The 19020-nt window shown below is 40.5% G+C and overlaps 2 protein-coding genes across 3 annotated transcripts; both read right to left on the bottom strand.

The window, feature by feature from the left end:
• Positions 1-5601: 5601 nt before the first annotated feature.
• Positions 5602-12665, bottom strand: LOC120656559 (protein KTI12 homolog). 2 transcript variants are annotated; one of them, XM_039934684.1, is made up of 10 exons: positions 12509-12665; positions 11207-11407; positions 10982-11085; positions 9871-9927; positions 9357-9442; positions 8928-9013; positions 7259-7374; positions 6423-6473; positions 6265-6351; positions 5602-5979 (listed from the first exon to the last, which is right to left on the bottom strand). In XM_039934684.1, exons 2-10 carry the CDS (start codon positions 11358-11360, stop codon positions 5815-5817), a joined length of 906 nt encoding a protein of 301 aa, XP_039790618.1. In that variant the 5' UTR covers positions 11361-11407; positions 12509-12665; the 3' UTR covers positions 5602-5814. The 2 variants fall into 2 exon arrangements, with proteins under 2 accessions (XP_039790618.1, XP_039790619.1); XM_039934685.1 differs by having other exon boundaries at positions 9886-9927.
• A 1779-nt stretch (positions 12666-14444) lies between these two features.
• LOC120656557 (proteasome subunit alpha type-2-like) lies at positions 14445-19013 on the bottom strand. The gene is made up of 11 exons (XM_039934680.1): positions 18757-19013; positions 18566-18642; positions 17356-17420; positions 17208-17254; positions 16959-17034; positions 16569-16636; positions 15952-16021; positions 15543-15628; positions 15244-15306; positions 15096-15161; positions 14445-14733 (listed from the first exon to the last, which is right to left on the bottom strand). Exons 1-11 carry the CDS (start codon positions 18795-18797, stop codon positions 14685-14687), a joined length of 708 nt encoding a protein of 235 aa, XP_039790614.1. The 5' UTR covers positions 18798-19013; the 3' UTR covers positions 14445-14684.
• Positions 19014-19020: the final 7 nt, after the last annotated feature.

Genomic DNA, 19020 nt, shown 5'->3' with positions numbered 1-19020 from the left:
ACTGCGAGTAAGCTGTGAGCATTGATCTGGAGATCCCTGCCCTATTTATAGCCTGGGTGTGAGGTTGTGAACGACGTGTGTCCGTCTGAGCTACCCTTGTAGAATCGTCATGTCGTGACCAACTATGTTTGGAATTGGTAACTTGTTATCTATTGCGACGCAAGGCCGCCATTCTTTACTTGATCGGTGTTTCGGTGGAGTTTACCGCTAGCTGTAGTAAGTTTCAGTCAGATGATGCGCTTGCATGCAAGTATGCAACATGGATTAGCAGAGTAAAGAAACAAGCCTTTTTCAGCACCCTCCCCTCCGTGGCTCCGCCTGAATCGAGCAAGAAGATACAGCCGCGCACACAAACAAGCAACGCGCCAAGCGTACGGTCCGTTGTGTGCCGCGGTCAGCCAGTACGAGCTGTGAGGAGACGGACACGGGACGGAGAAAGAAGTTTCGGCGCCGGCGGAGAGCGATCGACGAACCCATGAAATGAAAGGGCTAGCCAACTGACCTCACTCTTTCCGTAATAAGCATGGGATAATGAGGAGATATAATTATGTTAATTATTACCATGTAATTGATTGCTTATTAGGATTTGGAGGAGATTTTTTTTTGTACGTCTTGCTCCCGTTGATTGTCGTTTACCTCAATGCTAAGCTCCCTAGCGTTAAGTTTGATGTGCGAGCGATAGCCAGGCATCGTACCACGAAGAAACGAAACCGGAAGCAATGGCCAATAACGGGGTTCTCAAGCTCAATTCTACCCAGTGTTGTTGGATCATGATCACATTTCTATACTACTTCTCAAAAAACTCGACTCCCGTGGGTACCTCCCCGAGGTTTTACAAGAAAGATAGAAATTTTCTCGGTCGAGAAAAGGTCGAACCACAGCAGCAGCGAGGGCGCGCCTGCGTGGGCATTTTTTGTTAAATAGCACAAGTGGCTTTTTTTTTATTACTCCGATGCAACGCCAATGAAATCTCTGGCGGGTGTGGCCTCTCAAGCGGAGGACCGACCGTCCAGCTAAGGGCATGTTTAGGAGAGTTCCGGCTCCGTATGCCGCTTCGGCACCGAAGAAGTTGGAGCCGCACCAAACAGCAACACAAAAGGAGTGCCATATTTAAGTTGCATGGTGGAGCCACAAAAAGTAGCTCCATGGCTCTAGCTTCCAAACAAACCCTAACAGCTCGTTCGCGACTGACATCCACTAAGCCGGCCCACAGACAATTAAGGGTACTAATATCCAAAACAAACAATTAAATATCCACACCCACCTAAATCCATACTGCCAAACTGATATAACTTACCCCGTATATCATGATATAAAATATATGGATACCATAATTAAAAGGGGAAACATATGCTCTAACCCCTGTGTGTTAATAATCTGTAGCATCTAAATAGATGTTTTTTTTCTGCGACGAAACATAGCACGTGCATTTATCTATTCCAATGCAAGTAGGTTTCTTTTATTTATTAATTGAGAATCTGACATGCCATATCATACACGACACACCCATGAGCTGCGATTTTACACATGAATGATTTAGTTCATACTACGAGCACACATCACCAGCCACGCTGACACACAAGTGGACAACGGCTTTTTGTCCCGGATCCCAACCCTCTTTAGTTCCGGTTTTTGAACTGAGATAGGAAGTCCAAGATAAAAGGTCTTAGTCTTTAGTCCCAGATCCAATAATCGTGATTAAAGGGTATCTGCAAGGTAAAAATCATTAATGCGATCCAGGACTCGAACTCGAGATGTAGCTTCCTTACCATCCTATCTACATAGCGCATGTGACTTTAAATTGGATGTCTTCCTTTTAAACTAAACTATGAAAGACCCTTTAGTCCCAGTTGGAGCCACCAACCAATCCTTTTGATCCGAGTTGAAGCCACCAACAGGGACTAAAGGGTCCCAATATATAACCAGAGTTGGAGAAGAGTTTTGATCGTTTTGAATATCCTTGTTTGAGTCGGCTTCGATTTGGGCGCCTTTACTGAATTGGAGTAGCTCATGAGTTCGTCTTCCCAATTGGAGGAGGACTCGGATTCGCTTAAACCGTGGATCTTCGAGAACGTAAGCTTGGGATGTGGGGCAAGTGGTATACCCATCTCCATCCGAAGAGCGTTTTCATTCATCCAGTGATTATAAGATTGAACTGATGTTAATCCTTCAGGTTCCTCAATCCAGCGCTTGTCGAATATTGACTGGTTGGATTCTTATGGTGGTGTTTTTTTTTGGTTGTAGCCGCCCAACTTAACCCAGAGATGGGGTCACCCATCCGATCAAGTCGGGGGTTGATTTTCTCGGGTTTTCGATGGTTGTTTGCATACAGGTCGGAATTCTCCTTCTGCTTCTTGAGCTTTGCTTGCTGCCAGAGGACGTCGGCCATATGCAGTGGATGACACATTGCCTCCATGAACAAGTCGACGTCATCTGACAAAACTTCAAGATCGTCGAAGGGTTCAAGGTTGTCGAGGCTTTCCATGAATTCGTCAAAATCCTGATCAAACAGGGGATTAGAAAATTGATGGGTAGCTTATGGAGTCTTGTTGTAAGAGGAATTTGACGAGCTGGCATGGTTGGTCCCTGAGATAGGCTTTCCCATCCGACCAAGTCGGGGGTCAGCCTTCTCGGGTTTCCAATAGGGCTCTACTGTCGTGTCCTGCTTCTTGGAGTCTATCTTTAGCCATCTTGACGAAATCAGCGAGCGTGGATTAGACTCGATCAAACCCGGAGAAGATATCACTCATCTGAACGCGCCGTCGGTTCGGATCCTCTAGGGTTTGATGTGTCTTAGATTGCCCAAGGGCAGATTCAGCGAGCTCAATGCATCACGCGATGGATCGCGAGACTCGGTCTACTCCGTCGAGTAGTTCAGAGTTGCTGACCCTGGGGCGCTTGATTGACTTGAGGTAAGCCACATATTTTCCGAGTGTGTCAGAAAATTGAAAATTCTTGGAATCAGGGATAACATCTGACTCGATTGACACGCCGAAGCGGGTTGGAGCCGGCTTGTTCCCATCGCTATCCGATTCAAGGGCGGCTGACGCCCAAGTTCTTGTCATCTCGTCGAGTTTGTCGGAGCAGTCGACGAGTTGATCTTGCTTCTTGTCGATGATCTCCGGCTCCCCGGGGTGATCAGCTGACTTGTGTAGCCACCCGATCCATTGGGGATGCAGGCCTAGAAACCGAAGACAAAGGTTGTGCCCTCTGACACGATGTTAAAGTCGTCGGAATTGGCCATCGAGTTCTTCAATTGATTCGCCGAATCTCCTACCTGGCGCGCCAGCTGTCGATATTTAGCCTCCAAGCGTGCTCAGGGATACCCCAAGCAATAGGAGATAGCATAATACCCTATGTCATGTGTGTTGTTTGTATTGTCTTAAATGATTAATATGTTTCAAGGGGGTTCCTGCCCACCCTTATATAGTCTAGGAGGACATGGTTACATAGAAATTCTAGCCGGATACTACTTAAGGAGTCCTTCCCAATGTCTATCGGGTAGTTTCCTTCTATTCGACTAGTTCTACTTCTGTACGAGTAAAATAAGGTATATGGCATGCTCTATCCCTTACTTTAGAATATTCTATGCCTTGAGAGAGGGAGTGAGAAAAGTGCTACTGAACAAAATATTTACTACCTGAAATGCTAAGCCTTGTCAGCCACAAACCAAAATGCTCTACCAAGGTCCAAGGGTACAATCAAACAGGGATTTGGGATTGAGGGCTTCAGACATAAATACCGTGCAACTCGATTTCAGCCACTTTGGGCTGGCTTGGCGTGGGGCATGACCCTCGAATGTTCCGGAAACAATAAACTGCATCCACGTCCAGCCCGTGCTCAAGGACGGCGGCATTGTTTCAGTGGATTATGCAGGCTTGGCGTGGGGCATGACCCTCGAATGTTCCGGAAACAATAAACTGCATCCACGTACAGCCCGTGCTCAAGGACGGCGGCATTGTTTCAGTGGATTATGCACGTGAACCTATTGACTATTCTGCAGCATGATATCGCGGGTGACAAGGTTTCAGATGATTTGCTTGAATTGGAGTTCGTGGCCGATCGAAGTGGACCAAGTCTGGTCTATATGAAAGCCTTGGCTTGGTAAGAAGGTGGAAGCAGCACCGAGTGACTTAGTTTTTGTGGTACTTGGCATTATTCATCGGCTCCGGGAAGAAATTCCTAGGTCTAACCTTAACTGGTTGTATCTGTCAATGGCCTTACTGAAGTCATTGTTTGGATTCCAATGAATGGCTCCCTCGGGTGAAAACTTTTGATCTGGTCTTTTATTGGTTGGGTCACTACAATAACAGTGCGTACATGTGCTGTTTCTTTGTTGGAGGCATTGTCTTTGGGAGTATAATTCTTTGTCTAGGTGCTGCTATGATTGTGGAGGGCTAAGGTGAAGTTGCATGTTGTAGTTTGTTGGGCCATGATTTTTTAGTCATACTGTTCTTTTTTTGTTTCTTTTTTATTGGCTATGTGTATCCTAGTTATGCAGAGATCGGGTTGAATCTTACATAATTATATCATCTTGATATAATTGTCTAAGATCAATAAAGCTTTCTCTTTCCAAAAAAACGTACAGCCAGTGGCATCGCGGGTGCGGAACAACCTAATCCAACTTGAGTCCACCCTTTTGGAATTTTGACAAATGCTATGACCATGAGTTCACCCTTTTGAATTTTGACAAAGGCTCCTTCAGTGTACTGTTGGTGCACACGGGATAATACTTGCCTATTATGTGATGGGTCATGACGACATCATGCTGCTCTCTTTGGCATGGTTCCAACTCCTAACTCTGGCATAGAGTTAGATGGAGGTAGCCAAATAGGCCGACTCCAATTTGTGGAACAGTTCTATGGAATTGGTAGAGCTTTAGACTACCTATGGTGGCTCCGATGTTGAGACTACTGCACCCATGCCACCGCTGCCGATGCCGTGAAATCAGAAACGCACACAGCAAAGGCATCAATGCTTAGTAATGGGACCGACTCGTCAGACCAATCCATCACCCACACCGCTGTTGCTAGCCTCGGCGCACCCACATACCTCGGTATCTTTTATTTTGGATTCTGCAGCAGTTGTCTCGATACCCAAACCCTCTCTCCTGATTCAGGCATGGAAGCCACCGCTGTGGCTAGTCTTCACTTTTTTAGCACCCGTTTACCGTTCTACAACTCCGCAGGCCTTGAACTGAACACAATCTAGATCCATGACATTTGTGGCTAGTTTCCAAAAAATTTCAAGATTCTCCGTTATATCGATTTTTTAAATACATGTATGAAATATTAAATGTAATTTAAAAAATAACTAATTATATAGTTTAGCTATAAATGATGAGATAAAATTTTTAAACCTAATTAGTAATTAGACACTAGTTACCAAATAAAAACAAAATACTACAGTAACCAAACCCAAAAAAATTTGCGAGCTAAACACGCCTTTACTTCCAAATTGAACGTGTGCGAAAAAACCAGGACTCGTACCCCTTTAGTTCGAGCTACCAGCTCAACAAATTTTATGTAACTTGCAGATTTATTTGTTCTTGACCATTCAAACTCAGATTGTCAGCAGATGTCGCACAAGGGAAAGGCCCAGTGGTAAGAATAATAATATGAATTGAAACAAGCGGATTTTCAAGTTCAGTTTCCCTAGAATTTTGTGTTTTACACAAGGTACAAGAATTCCTGTATGATATCAGCATTATTGAAATCCTATACCGAAGATACAATCAGGGCAGGCAGTCTAGTCAACGCCACTAAAAGTATATGTTAGCCCCCAAATTATTAATGCATCAGAGAGGAAAACCCATCAAGCACCAACTTCACGGTTTAAGTAGTCAACAAACATCCTCTTTGCACTATCGGCATCAGTCGGCGGTGGTGGGCCACTCAGGCTGTACTGCCCCGCCAGCTTAATGAAAGTTCGTCGCAGGCTTCGGAGCTCAGGCAGGCCAACAGATCTTTGAAGATTGATGTAACAATTAGTTAAAGATCTCAATTCAAATAGTAACAACCAAGGATAGCTGAAGTTTTCCCCGCTTTACTTTATGCATGTAGAAATGCAGAAGAGGAAATCCTTCAAGCTAATATATGAAGTTGTGGAGCTAATTCTACATTGATACCATGTGCAGACTGGATAGCAAACTTAAATTGAAAAAAAAACAACCTATGGATTAACTCACTGAGACTGCATTTGTACAATGTCAATAATAATAATAATAATATTTACCATAACATTTACTCAATGAACAAAGGATATAGTTGGCAAGTTAGGTCCAATAGAAATCTTGTTCATGGCGAGCCCAAGACCACAGGATTGTGCTTCAACAATTGCATTCACCACTTCCTGCAAAGCGCAGCACATTACCAAGGCTTGTAGATTTGAGACCAGCTACCAACCAAGAGAACTGCTAGTACCTGTGTTGCTTTGTCCATCTCATAAAGGGAATTAGCCTCTGATGTTCTCACCTGAAATATCATGCCATAGGAAAATCCTCAGGTGATTGCCAAGATCTAGGAAGAAAATCAACATCATATGTACATTTAAAACTGCCTTCTGTCACACGGGAAAGGAAATTTGTAAAGCATTTGATATCCTAAGTTAGTTCACATGATGGAAGCGAAGCTGCCAGTTTTTTCTTGAACTATTTCATTTCAGATATCGCCAATTTCAGTAACTATGGTATTTACTCCCTTTAAAAAAACTATGGTATTTACTCAATATCTTTGGGCTGGACTAATCCTGATATCTGTATCACTGAACAACCTAGAAATCTGAAAACTATAGTCGCCCAGACACTTAACATACCGTGTGATTAGGATAGTCAAGCATGTTCAATCCAGCAGTAGAAAATGTAAAAAATTATCACACCTGTCCTAGGTTTAGGGCTTTTGCTTATTAGAAAACCAGAGTGTACCACATAACCATTCACATATCCTATAGATTCCAACAACCACCAAACAGGCAATTAACTGAATGTGTGCTAGCGATATCCATGTTCAATATATCCATATCCAGTTATTAGAAGAATATGTTTGGCATATGGTTCTAAGGATGACACCTGACAGAATACAGGCATACACTTAAACATTTTGAAATAAGATGCCAAATGTTACAACACCACACTAAATTATCAGAGTACTAAATAATTCAGGAAGAAATTGTTTATGGAGATTAAATTACAGCATAATGCAGTTTCGCTAGTCTTGTCATTTATTTCAACTTCATCCTTGCAACCAGAGTTTATACTTACAGTCTGAGTGGCAATTGTAGGTTGGAGAACTTTTACATCTCTTGTTTTTGAATCCACCTTCTTTGTCAAATACGACACAGCCTCGGCAATGACAGGAGCTGATTCCACTATTTCATCTATCAAAAACAGTAGAGAAAACAGATTACTCAAATTTAATTATGCTCCAACCACAATGTAAACAAAATTGAGGCAATATGCATTGCTGCAGTGTCCTGTGTGCACATATTTTTAAGCTGCTGCGGAAGCAATATATGAAAAGTCCAACGCTCTGTTAGGCAGATCAGATTACAGTTTTAAAAAACTTTTGATCGATCCTTCCCTATTTTTTCACATGAAAGTATCTTTACATACTACTTCCAGATATTCTCTTAATCGGGATGCTATACCTCCTTTTCCTGGGACATAGTATAGAAACAAGTAGCTAACCAAACACCAAATTTCAAAAGCAGTTCTGACAAACAAAGTTATTATAATCCACCTCTAACAAATGGAGCCATGCAGTTTTTCTTTTTTATTTATTTAGCCTGTAATGGAGCCATTTGAAAGCCATAAAAACACATATAGTTCAAATTTGTTGGGTGGTACTTATTGCTAAGCTAGCATGCGGATAATGTGTTTGACATGGATTGGAAGTGGCAGGAATATGAGGTGGGTTTAAAAACTGGAATCTGAGACTCTGGTACCGTTAATACACTTGGAAATGACTCGTTTGGGAGTATGGTTGAATTTTCATGACTGAAATTTGCAGGTAAGCATCCATTCTACTTTTTACATAAAGCCCCGCCCAAATGAATAAATAGACCAATAGCAATTACATCAATAATAACTTGAGAGGGTAGTGCAAATGCCTCAATGGGGCAAAACGACAGCCTTGGCTGCTGGCTCAAGAGCAACTTTGGAAGGGGCTCTAATGTGGATGAGAACAAGAGTGGGTCACCCGTGGTAACTGGTAAAGGATGGCAAGGACGATTGGCAGCAAGCTGGAACCAGTGGCATTAATGGCAAATTAGTTTGGAGGCTCAGACAACGTCGTAACCATGAGCTAATAGCTGGAATGAAAATGTACCCATATCCTAACACATGGGAATCGAGACATTCCCCATGCCCAATTCCAGAACCCCATTCTCTTCCTGTCCCTCAGTACTCAAGTAAATCTATCCCAACAAACAATTCCAATTTCCAGCATCTATTTCTGCAGTCAATTTAAAAAATGCAAGAAAGAGCCATGATGACAGGAAATCAACAACTTTGTCTACTGAGTCTATGTTTCCATCCACAATGGACATGACTGTATACTTATTATTATTAGTCTCGATAACAACCAGTAATGAATGCTGAGTTCAAACAGTATATTTTAAAATAACTACAAAAGAGGAACGCTTAGTATGTCCTTGCTATTTACTAGTCCACAAAGCGCTAGTGCCTTTCATCATTACTTGTTGTAGTGAAACATGTAATGCTCCAAATCAACTTTAGACAAATAATTGCATTGTTAAGACAAAAAAAAAAAACAGGGCAATGAAGCGGCTATAAATTTGACAGTATATGCAGCACTAGAGAAGAAACTTTTAAGAGATTAAACACTGACAATGAGGGTAATTAGTAAAAGATCATGTGTAGAAGTTAATTATTCTTTTTTTAAAAAAAAAAAAGAAAGCAAGTCAGTTACCTCTGGATGGAAACAATTCAAAAAGAGGGGAATCCCAACGATTACGCCTATCTGGATTCTCAAACCTCCTCACAAGATCTTCAAATCTGTCATCATTGAAGAAAAGGAAATGAGAGGGTAGCTGTTACCGATAGCAGTACTTAGACAGAAATGCACAGTTGTGTTATCCGGCCCCCAGAAATCCAATGTAGTAACTAACGATTTTATAACCTAAGAATTATGAGTCCATTTAAAACAAGAATGTCAATAATATGGGACCCATTAGGCCTTGTTTGGAAACTAGTGGATTGAAGTGGAATGGGAGGGATTGGAGAGAAAATTAGTTCACTTTAGACTCAAATCCCCTTCATTCCCCTCCAATCATCTTCTATCCAAACAAGCGCTTAGTAGTTTCAGGTCAACGAGCTCCATAAGAAAAAAGTGACTTACATATTACTATCGTATGCTGGTTCTCCTTTCTCCTGGCGGTTACTGTTCCATTCCCTACAAAGGTCCACTTCTGTATCACAAAAAAGCTGAAAAATAAAAGACAAAGTATAAAGGAAATCACTTTCTGAAGTATGATTTATTACTGAAGTGTTCAAAGAAGAATAAAGTTTCCAAGCTTTCCTATAGGTGTTGTTGGACACAAATATCAGGCAGAACATGGTCATGAATTCCAACTTGTTGTCGTATTAAACAAAATCCTCTTTATAAGTTTATTTGGGTGAGTTAGGTGAGGCTCTGTCATGCAACTTAAATTAGGTGATACTCTAATAAATAAAAAAGCTAGTCTAGCTCATCATGCAAGCAACACTATCATCTGCCTCTTATGTTAACTAAATCCATAATTTTGGAACACATAGTATCGTCTACAACTCTAGCCTGTTTGAATTATGCTAGCAGAAACATTACTCTAACACGAAATACTAATAAGTACATAAACAAGAGAGCAAGTGGCTACCACACAATATCTTACTCCAGATGCACGTGCAAGACACCACAGCTCATATCGGTACCCCTGCACATCATCAGGTGAAAGTCAATTGTCTGTACCTAAGATACATACACAATAATTGCATAACTATACACAATAATGTTGCAAGACCATTATTCATTCAAAGGCATCACAACTGTAAAAACATGTAACCCAAATTGCAGGTTCTATTTTATATCACAAGTAATGTTAGAATTTATAAAGAACAGTTTTAATGTAACAATAACAAAGGAAGTCAGCCGAAAGACCAGTACATTTGCAACTGAGTGTCACATCACTGAATCAATGAACGTCAGTCAATAGAGTTAGCACGTAGCAACATTTGCAACTAGATTGTCATATTACTTGTTCATGCCACATTCATAGAAGCTAAATGCTGTGTATTTTTTAGACTTCTTTGAGAATGCTTGAACTGAATCAAAATAACCCACCAAAACAAGGAGGCTCATCACTTGCTACATGATTATTTGATTTACAGCTTAAGAAACAACAATAATAGAAAAAAAGATCAGCTTATAATAACATGATTTTAATATTCATGTAAACTTCTATTATTTATGGCGAAAATGGTGATCATGCCATATTGATTTAAAGCAAATTTAAAACATATTTTGCAGATAATAAAGATAAATGGTCCAAACTCGGGTAATAACCAGCAGTACCATGGGTCACTGGAAATTCCAACAGGTTCCAAGATAAAATAATCCTGGTGAAAGAATGGAATTTAAAAGTTTTCCTTTTTACTGTTATGTTTACTAAACAGGGTAAAAAAAAATTGGAAGTAGAAAATTGTAGAAGGTTTCAAAAGTTTATGGCCCGGATTGAACATGTAACCATCTAGTAACCTCCATAAACCAGTTGGTTCCCAGCTCCCTTGAAAGGTCTGGGAAACTTACAAACAAATATTCTGCAGCCCTGATCATCAGTTCATCACAGTGATAAGGAATAATAGTGTAAACTACAAGATGGACAGACAGACAGATAAAGACAAAGCATGTAGAATTATATTATTAATTCAGAACTGATTACTCACAGAAAAAAATTGTGAAAATAGGATGAAGAATTTGATACTACCCACCTTAATATTGTTCAGTGAGTCGACAATAATTATGCTGTCTCGTGACACCGATCTGTCAACTTCTGATCTAAGAACTCCTCTCAAGTTTTTTTCCACGACCATATCTAAAAAGGGAACAAACAAACATGATCACAAAGAAAGAGACAAGCTCATCACAGGTGCAAAAACAAAGGTGAACAGTAGCATAAATAGAAGTGCATAGTTAAGACACATAATAGTCAATACCTTTGTAGCTATCATTGCGTCCGAGATGGAGTGATGACTCGTCAATGATACGGACAATAAGGTCTGTTGAGGAGGTGCGCAGTGCAGCAGCAAGGCAAGCAGCAGCGGCTGATTTGCCGCTGCAAGGCTGCCCACACATCACGACGAGTGCCATGGAAGATGTAGGCACTGCTTGTTTCTGCTTATCTGGACCTCGCTTTTCTGAGAAGCGAGATTTTAAGATAAGCTAGCTGTTTGGAAAATCGTCTGTCTAGATAAGCTAGGTCTTTGGCGATCCTGATTATTTTGAATTGATTGTCTGAGTTGAGAGGTAAAACGTCTGAACTGCCCCTAAGGCTGATGATATCTCTTTTTTTTTACTGAATACGAGCAGAAGTCAATAATTCTTATGTTTTTTGAGTATCTTGACTACATAATTATATCACAATTAGATCAAATATAGGTTAACGTCACAAATATACCAAAAGTTATACCAGTAAGGCAGTAACCTACAACAATCCATCTAGTAGCAAAACGTGCATGCTTGCAGTCTCATTTTACAAATGTCGAGTTTCCTATCTACCTCCACTGTAACTTGACATTTTATTTCTCAATGCAGAACGGGCAAATTCCAAAAGGCAGAAGGAACACTTGGATTAGGAAAATCAACTACCGCTATGGCATTTCTACTTTGTAAATTACATGTATGTTAAATAAAACTAGATTGGTCTATGTCAAGTAGTAAAAGACTAAGTTACACGGATACGGATAGGCATATCAGTATCAAGGCTGATACGGATACGCTGATATGGAAGTTTCCCCAAAAAAAAAACCAATATGTGGATACGTTTCAGAATTTTTTTAAACAAATAAATAAAGAACAATGCATACCAAAGTTCACAACAATAAAAAATCGAAGTTCAACATAGGCAAATAGCAATCAGTGCATAACAAACATAGGTAAATCTAGGAAATTACTATAGTTTATTAAGGACAGCTTGCAGTTCAATGCTTCATAGTTTATGCTTCTACATCCTCAACAGGTGCTTCATTCACCTCCTGTTTTAGGCTTCTCTATAATGTTAACATAGCCCACAGTGGAGGTGGAGCCTTTATATCAATCGTGGATGCAGATCCTAAACTACCACTAGCACTTGCGCTAGCACCTCCAGCAGTAGCACTAGCATTGCTACATGTAGTCATCTACAGAAGTCAGAAGAAAGCAAGAACAGGTCCGATACTCTGAGGTCTCTAGATCGGGCCATCGGGAACGGGGAGGAGAAAATCAGAGAGGACAACGAGAACGGGAAAGGGGAAACTCACCGGAGATTGCAGCCGGCACTCCTCCTTCCGGCGGGCGGCGGCTCGTCGCCGGCAACGGCGAGCGGCGGCGCTCGAGCGGGTTGGTCGGGCGGCGCGTCCGTCGAGTGCGAGAGTGCTGGGCGTGCAGGCGTGCAGATATGGGCTAGGTCAGGGGCTGAGATAAGAGGCTGAAGTGCTTCGTCGACTGGGCCGTGCCCAAAAACGTACAGATACGTGTCCGGCCCACGTATCGATTTATTCGCAATTTTCTTTTTTCCTGATACTCCGCGGGTACATATCGCCCGCAAGTACAATGTATCACGCGCGCGATATTTTCCAAATTCATCACGTGAAGACTGATTGTGGCCAGCGACTCAGCGAGGTTAATTTTGATCCAATAACATGTTGATTACTCCACGCTGTAGTCTTTTATGTTAATTTTTTGAATTATATTTTTTATTAATTGATACTACTACTGCATGTGAACGTCAACCCACACTGCTTCACATTATATTTTCTAGTTTTTTCTAATTTTGTTTTCATTTATTTTTTCTTGTACTATTTTTTATTTATTATTTATTTATTATTTATTTTTCTATTTCCCTCTCTTTCATTCTAAAGCTTATATACAATCAAATGTTCTATGACGTTGATCCATTTGTTCACATTGTAGATTAAATTGTTCCGTGACATTGATCCATTTGTTCGCTATGTTTAATATTTTGTTGTGTATTGCTATGTTTAATTTTTATTCATTAAAATAACTATTTGTTCGTCTTGTTAAATTATTTGTTCTCAGGATCCAAAATTAATTACTTAGTGTAAAATAAAATAGTTTTAAACTTTGCAATCCGAATTTAATTTGGATGCTCAATTTATCATTGCAGCTTTTTTTATTTCAAATTTGCATGCACATAGATGATATCATCATTGCTAAACTTGCAATTGTTGAGCTGATCACGGTCCATCTAATATATCCTTCAGGCGATGGTTTCTATCCCTATCACCTTAAGTGATATATATAGCCACTCCCCATATCGCCACCGTACCCCGAGTGATGGAGTCCTCCCCACAGGGCGGCGCCGGCAGGCTCCATGCCTTGACCATGGCTGGCGCCTCCTTCCGCCGTGGCACCACCCCTCTGTGGTGCTCACCCACCGCCGACGACCACCTTGCTACATTCGCGCGGCCTGTGCCGGCCTCTCCAGCAGCCGCTGTCATACCCATCACGGGTGCCCGGTGACCTCTGATTAGCCGCTGCTATGGGTCTAGGGGGCACTCATGTGAGTAAAGGTAGAAAGGGAGTGGGTAGCAAAAAGTTCCCACGTGGATGTGATTTGAGTATATTTGGAGAGATTGTTGGTTCTGCCACCCTTTTGGAAGCTTTTTATTTTTTTACCTAACCTTTTACTTCCTCATTTAGTTAGGATTTTTACAAGTCTATTGTAGATGTGCAGTGTTCCAAATAATCAAAGTATTTGGATGGGATTGTGTCTTATGTCCATCTATAAGTAGCTTATAATCACATCCAAATAGGATCTTAATCGTGTGAGAGGGGGGGGGGGACATGATGTACGAACTAGAGATGCAAATTGGTGACTCTTAACTGCCCCTCTAATCCTTTTTAGTTCAAAATTTGATACTACTTCAAAATCAGATCTCAATTTAAAAAATTAGCATAAACATTTAAACTAAAGATGGTTGGAGATGTACTTAAGAACCACCAATTTACACTTGCATGTTCCGCGCTCGTATTGAACAGTCGAGTTTCTAGGTAAGGAGTACTAAATTTGAGATACTAAGAAGCCATATCACCTCTCATGGCCTCATGCACCGAGATTACTGACGCATCAGATTATTACTTACAGGCCCACAGTGCAAGGGTAGACATGGTCCTGCAATGATAAGGTGAGTTCAAGAAACGATTCCCAAATACAAATAGTAAATACCACCAGAAATCGGCCAAGAAGCGTGCATCACATAAATAATCTGCAGGGAATCGGCCAAGTACAACATGAACATCCACCTGGTTATCATTCTTGTCTACAATATGCATCCACGGGGTTCAAACATAAGCATCACATTCACTAGAGCAAATCAGTTTACAGTAAGTGGCAAATAAACCAAAAGAAAAGCTTCAGGCGGGCTGCTCATGAGTGATGCCTTCACTGTTTGACACAGTAAATAATGACCAAGCTTACTCCACCTCTTCCAAGAAATCCCTGATCTCTGATGGGCTTAGAACTCTGCATTTGGTGTGGGAAAGTATTAGTTCTCAGTAAACCATTCGGAATCTAGCTTTAGTGCTGCAACAGTAAAAGTATAGTAAACACAAGCATACCGAAATTACACAACAGATCACAAAGACCTATGGTTATACACTAACTGAAAGACCAAGCGAATAGTAAATTTTAGCTAGTCGCTTAAAAATTTTAAGGGGTTCCATATTAACAAGAGGAATTGAACAATACAGATCATAATCCTCACAAGTTAGGGAAAATGTTCTTTCCAAAAAAAATGTTAGAGAAGGATGCCATATTTAACCATTCGATGAGACAGGAATGATGAATCACATAAGAGTGGCTCTAAAAGAGCCTGTACAACATACTTGAATTCACGGTCAGCACGAATAATTCCAATTTCAATATTGTTTGCGGAAATTTGCCCCTCATATCTGCAAGTTCAGATCCAGATTCAGAACCAGTTAGTAACTATGGATGTTTCATAAGTAAGCAATTACAAGTGGGATGCCATACCCTTCTTTCAGAGTCAAAATAGCAGTGTGGATGGCATCATCAAGCTCCATATCTTCTGTGTATCTGCAATGAATGAAAATATAAATAAAGGTAACACATATACAAGTGAAATCAGAAATCTCTGGGGCAAAATGATGAAATGTTGTGACATATTTGCTGCTTCTATTAATCAATGTAGGTATATAAAAGTCTGAAATTTACTCAAAAATGGAAGGAAGGAAATTAGCAGTTCTGAGCCATAGCAGAGTCTAGTACAAATGCTCAACATTAGTGGTACACTACATTCAAACTATGTGTACCTCTTTTCAAGAAATGTCTTTGCATTGGAAACATTTTTCCCCATAGCTGATGCTTTCCAGGAGAAATATGAGCCTGAGGGGTCAACCTGAAGAAATAGCCAACAATGTCAAGCAACCTGCTGTGTTTTATAAAGTAAGCCCTAATACAATATGGAGAAACATTAGCCCAAATTTTTTACTTTATAAGTAATACTGGTTATCTTATAAAGTAAGCCCTAATACCATATGTAGAAATATTAGCCCAATTTTTTTACTTTATAAGTAATACTGGTTCTCTCTTATAAGTTTTGACTTGATAGATGGAAACAGTATATAGTACATTTGTATTATTGTCACTGTGATATGTATCATCATGTTAAATGAAGATAAAATATAGTAATAGAAATAACAGGTTTCTATCTTAGCATACCTGATACAGCTGCTGGCCATTGTCATCATACCCAGCGATCAACAGGGATACTCCAAATGGTCTAACACCACTGAAACAAACAAGGTTCATAAGAAAAATACACTAATATACACCTATCTTGTGGAGTAAGAGAGTTCTTCAGGCTTCCATTTTAAATCACCATAAACACCAAACAATAGAGGCTATAGTGTGTTTCTATTTTAAATCACCATAAACACCAAACATTAGAGGCTATAGTGTGTTTCTAACTGATGGTGAATCTCAGTAACCTTAAACTTGTGGTCAAGCCATTTAGTAGGTGTTAAGATGGCTACTAAATGTCAAAGATTCCATATTTATGCATGATGCTGGCTGCTTAATTGGTTACTGAAGAATATCAAACGCAATTGCTTAATAAATCTTAAAAGTAACAAGCAGCTAAAACAATACAATCATCAACCTTATAATGCTACACACATATCATGTGTTAGTAGTTCGGATATTAAAATTCAAAATGCAACTTATATTAAGTGGGCACACAGAGGTTCTATAAAAGCATCTTAAACTTTTATGAATAAATTAGATAGCACATGCCATCTCATACGAACCAACATAAGTTACCAAGTCTAGTAACATACCCTGATTGCGTGAACTCCTGCATAACAGCAGCAGTCTCTCGTACAAGCTGAGTAACAGGTATATGTTCCTACATTTGACAACATGAAAGGATTAGCAAAATCAAAATTACTTGGCTGGTGAGCAGAAGGGTACACATTTTTCAAGTTACACATTTATTAGAAATGATGTCTTTATCAGATGAGATATTTACCATCGTTAAAAGGCACCAACGGTACAAAAACTATAACATGAATTTAGTACCTAATGTAACAATTTTAGTATATAGGTACCCAAAGTCAGTCCCTCCCTAGATATAATTGAGGTATGTCTTCCCTTTCCAAGGTCCAAAGAAACTCTGATATAGAAATAATTACAGGGGGCTAAACTAAACAGTTTGCCAAAAAGTATACCTTGTACAAACGATAATACTGTTGCGCCTGCTTTCGGCTTTTTCTCACCAGAACACGGAAATCTGGACCCATACCACTGAAAATAATCCAAGGTGAAGAGTATGAGAGATGGACTTGGCAATTGAAAAGATGCAGCAAAGGTCCATAACTTCAACAATAATATAATAAACTTCAAAATGATCACAGTGCATTCCAATTCCAAAATATGAAAATAAAATGAATACGACATCAACCAAGAAAGTGTAGTACCTGTAGACAACTCCAATATTTGGTGTCAGAGCCTGAATCTTTTGCACCTGGAATTTGTCGTACAGGTATTTGTTTAGCACTTCTGAGAAAAATATAACAACAGAATGCGGCAGAAGACAAAATAAAAAAAGGAATTAGCTACACTTACAGATGTTTCATCCACTAGGATAGAAGGCAGTTTCTTCTCAGTGGCAATGACTACACCATTGGCAGCTGCAAAAATTGACATATTCAGAATTATCAAAGAGGGAAAAAGGAAAGTAAAAGGGTTGTACTATCTAACCAGCATCCACGTATACAAAGTAGAACAGAATGGTATAATTCATACCTAGTACCTAGTAATGTACAATTAATTACATTGGAGGAACTTAATGTATTGTGGTGACTTCACAAGGAATGCCAAATACTAGGTTAATTAGGAAGTGCAAATACCAAACGATAGTCAAGAGGAAAAATCAAAATATTTTTATTAACTTCCACACATCCCATCTTTGGCTGAGTGGCAGCATTAGCTGATTTCTGTGAAAGTATACTATCCGTGTCTTGACATGAATTGGACAAACAAGTTTGCAGTTTATTGTCACACTCTTAAGGAATATAATTAAATAGTTTGAAACACATCCAAACAGCAATGATCTACATCTACAATACAAATAACACCAACTTCTACAGCACTGATAGGCATTCAGAATATATAAGAATACAGCTTTAAACGTGCGCATGCTTTGACACTTCCATCAACAAGATGAAAATCAGGGCAAATTCGTCAAATGTAATAGCTCCAATAGTCCTCATTGTCATCAAGAAGGTTACAAAATCAACTTTATATGCAACTTCATAACTGACATTAGATCAGAAAATAAATGTCAATATCCTATACTGGTGCAAAAATCTCCGACTAGCAGAAACAATTAGTCAGTGTTTTTTTTTCGGTGCACCTCTCGCCTTGGAACTTATGAACAAAGCAAGCCCCAATCAGGCATCCGTACAAATGGAGGGCAGTTGCTAAAGTAAGGGTATACAGGAGATATTTTAAAACACACACACATACACAACTATATACACAGTTGCTATTACATCTTAAGTATCTCTGCGAGATAGGATGGAAGCCCTAATCTACGCGCAGGAATCAACAAGGATCTCAAACACACGGAGGTAGCCCTAAATCGTACTCAAGCCAACAGGTCCCGTAAGTCTAAACCCTCCGCAATGAAGTAAGGTTCGATAAAACCTCGCACTGCCGTTTCAATCCGGCGAAATTGATCAGGAAATTCTCCCCTACCCTATCAATCCTCGTAACGTGAAATTAGAGAAGGTAGAGAACACAAGGGCGGGGAGGGGATTGGTGCGGATCGAACCTTTGATCCCGAGCGAGGTCTGGCCGGATCCGACCGCCGTGAGCGCGTGCTCGATCTGCACCAGCTTTCCTGACGGGCTGCAGCGAAATTAACCGAGAAAACCCACATCAAATCAGTAGAAGTGCCTTAAATCTCCCCGATCTCGAAAGACGGGACATCAAGCGAGAGATGTAGCGAGGAGGGGCACGAACCTGAACGTGGTGAGGGAGAAGGAGTACTGGCTGTCACCCATGGCCGGCTAGCGCCCAGTTCGTCGGCTCCTTTGGGTTGGGGTTTCGCGTCGGCGATTCGCGGCAAGGTTTTGCTGCGCACAGGGAAGCGAGGCGGCTGGGGGGCGCTGAGTAAAAGGAGGAGAACGACGAAACGGGGTAGGACCGTAGGAGTAGGAGCCTGGAGGTCGAATCGGAGGAGAGAGAGTGGAGTGTTTCGCAAGAAGAAGGCTTTGGGCTGGAGTC

The sequence above is a fragment of the Panicum virgatum genome, chromosome 1N (genome assembly GCF_016808335.1).
Source record: "Panicum virgatum strain AP13 chromosome 1N, P.virgatum_v5, whole genome shotgun sequence".
Lineage (NCBI taxonomy): Eukaryota > Viridiplantae > Streptophyta > Magnoliopsida > Poales > Poaceae > Panicum > Panicum virgatum.
The sequence above is the reverse complement of the archived record's forward strand: the minus strand, read 5'-3'. Positions and strand labels throughout refer to the sequence as shown.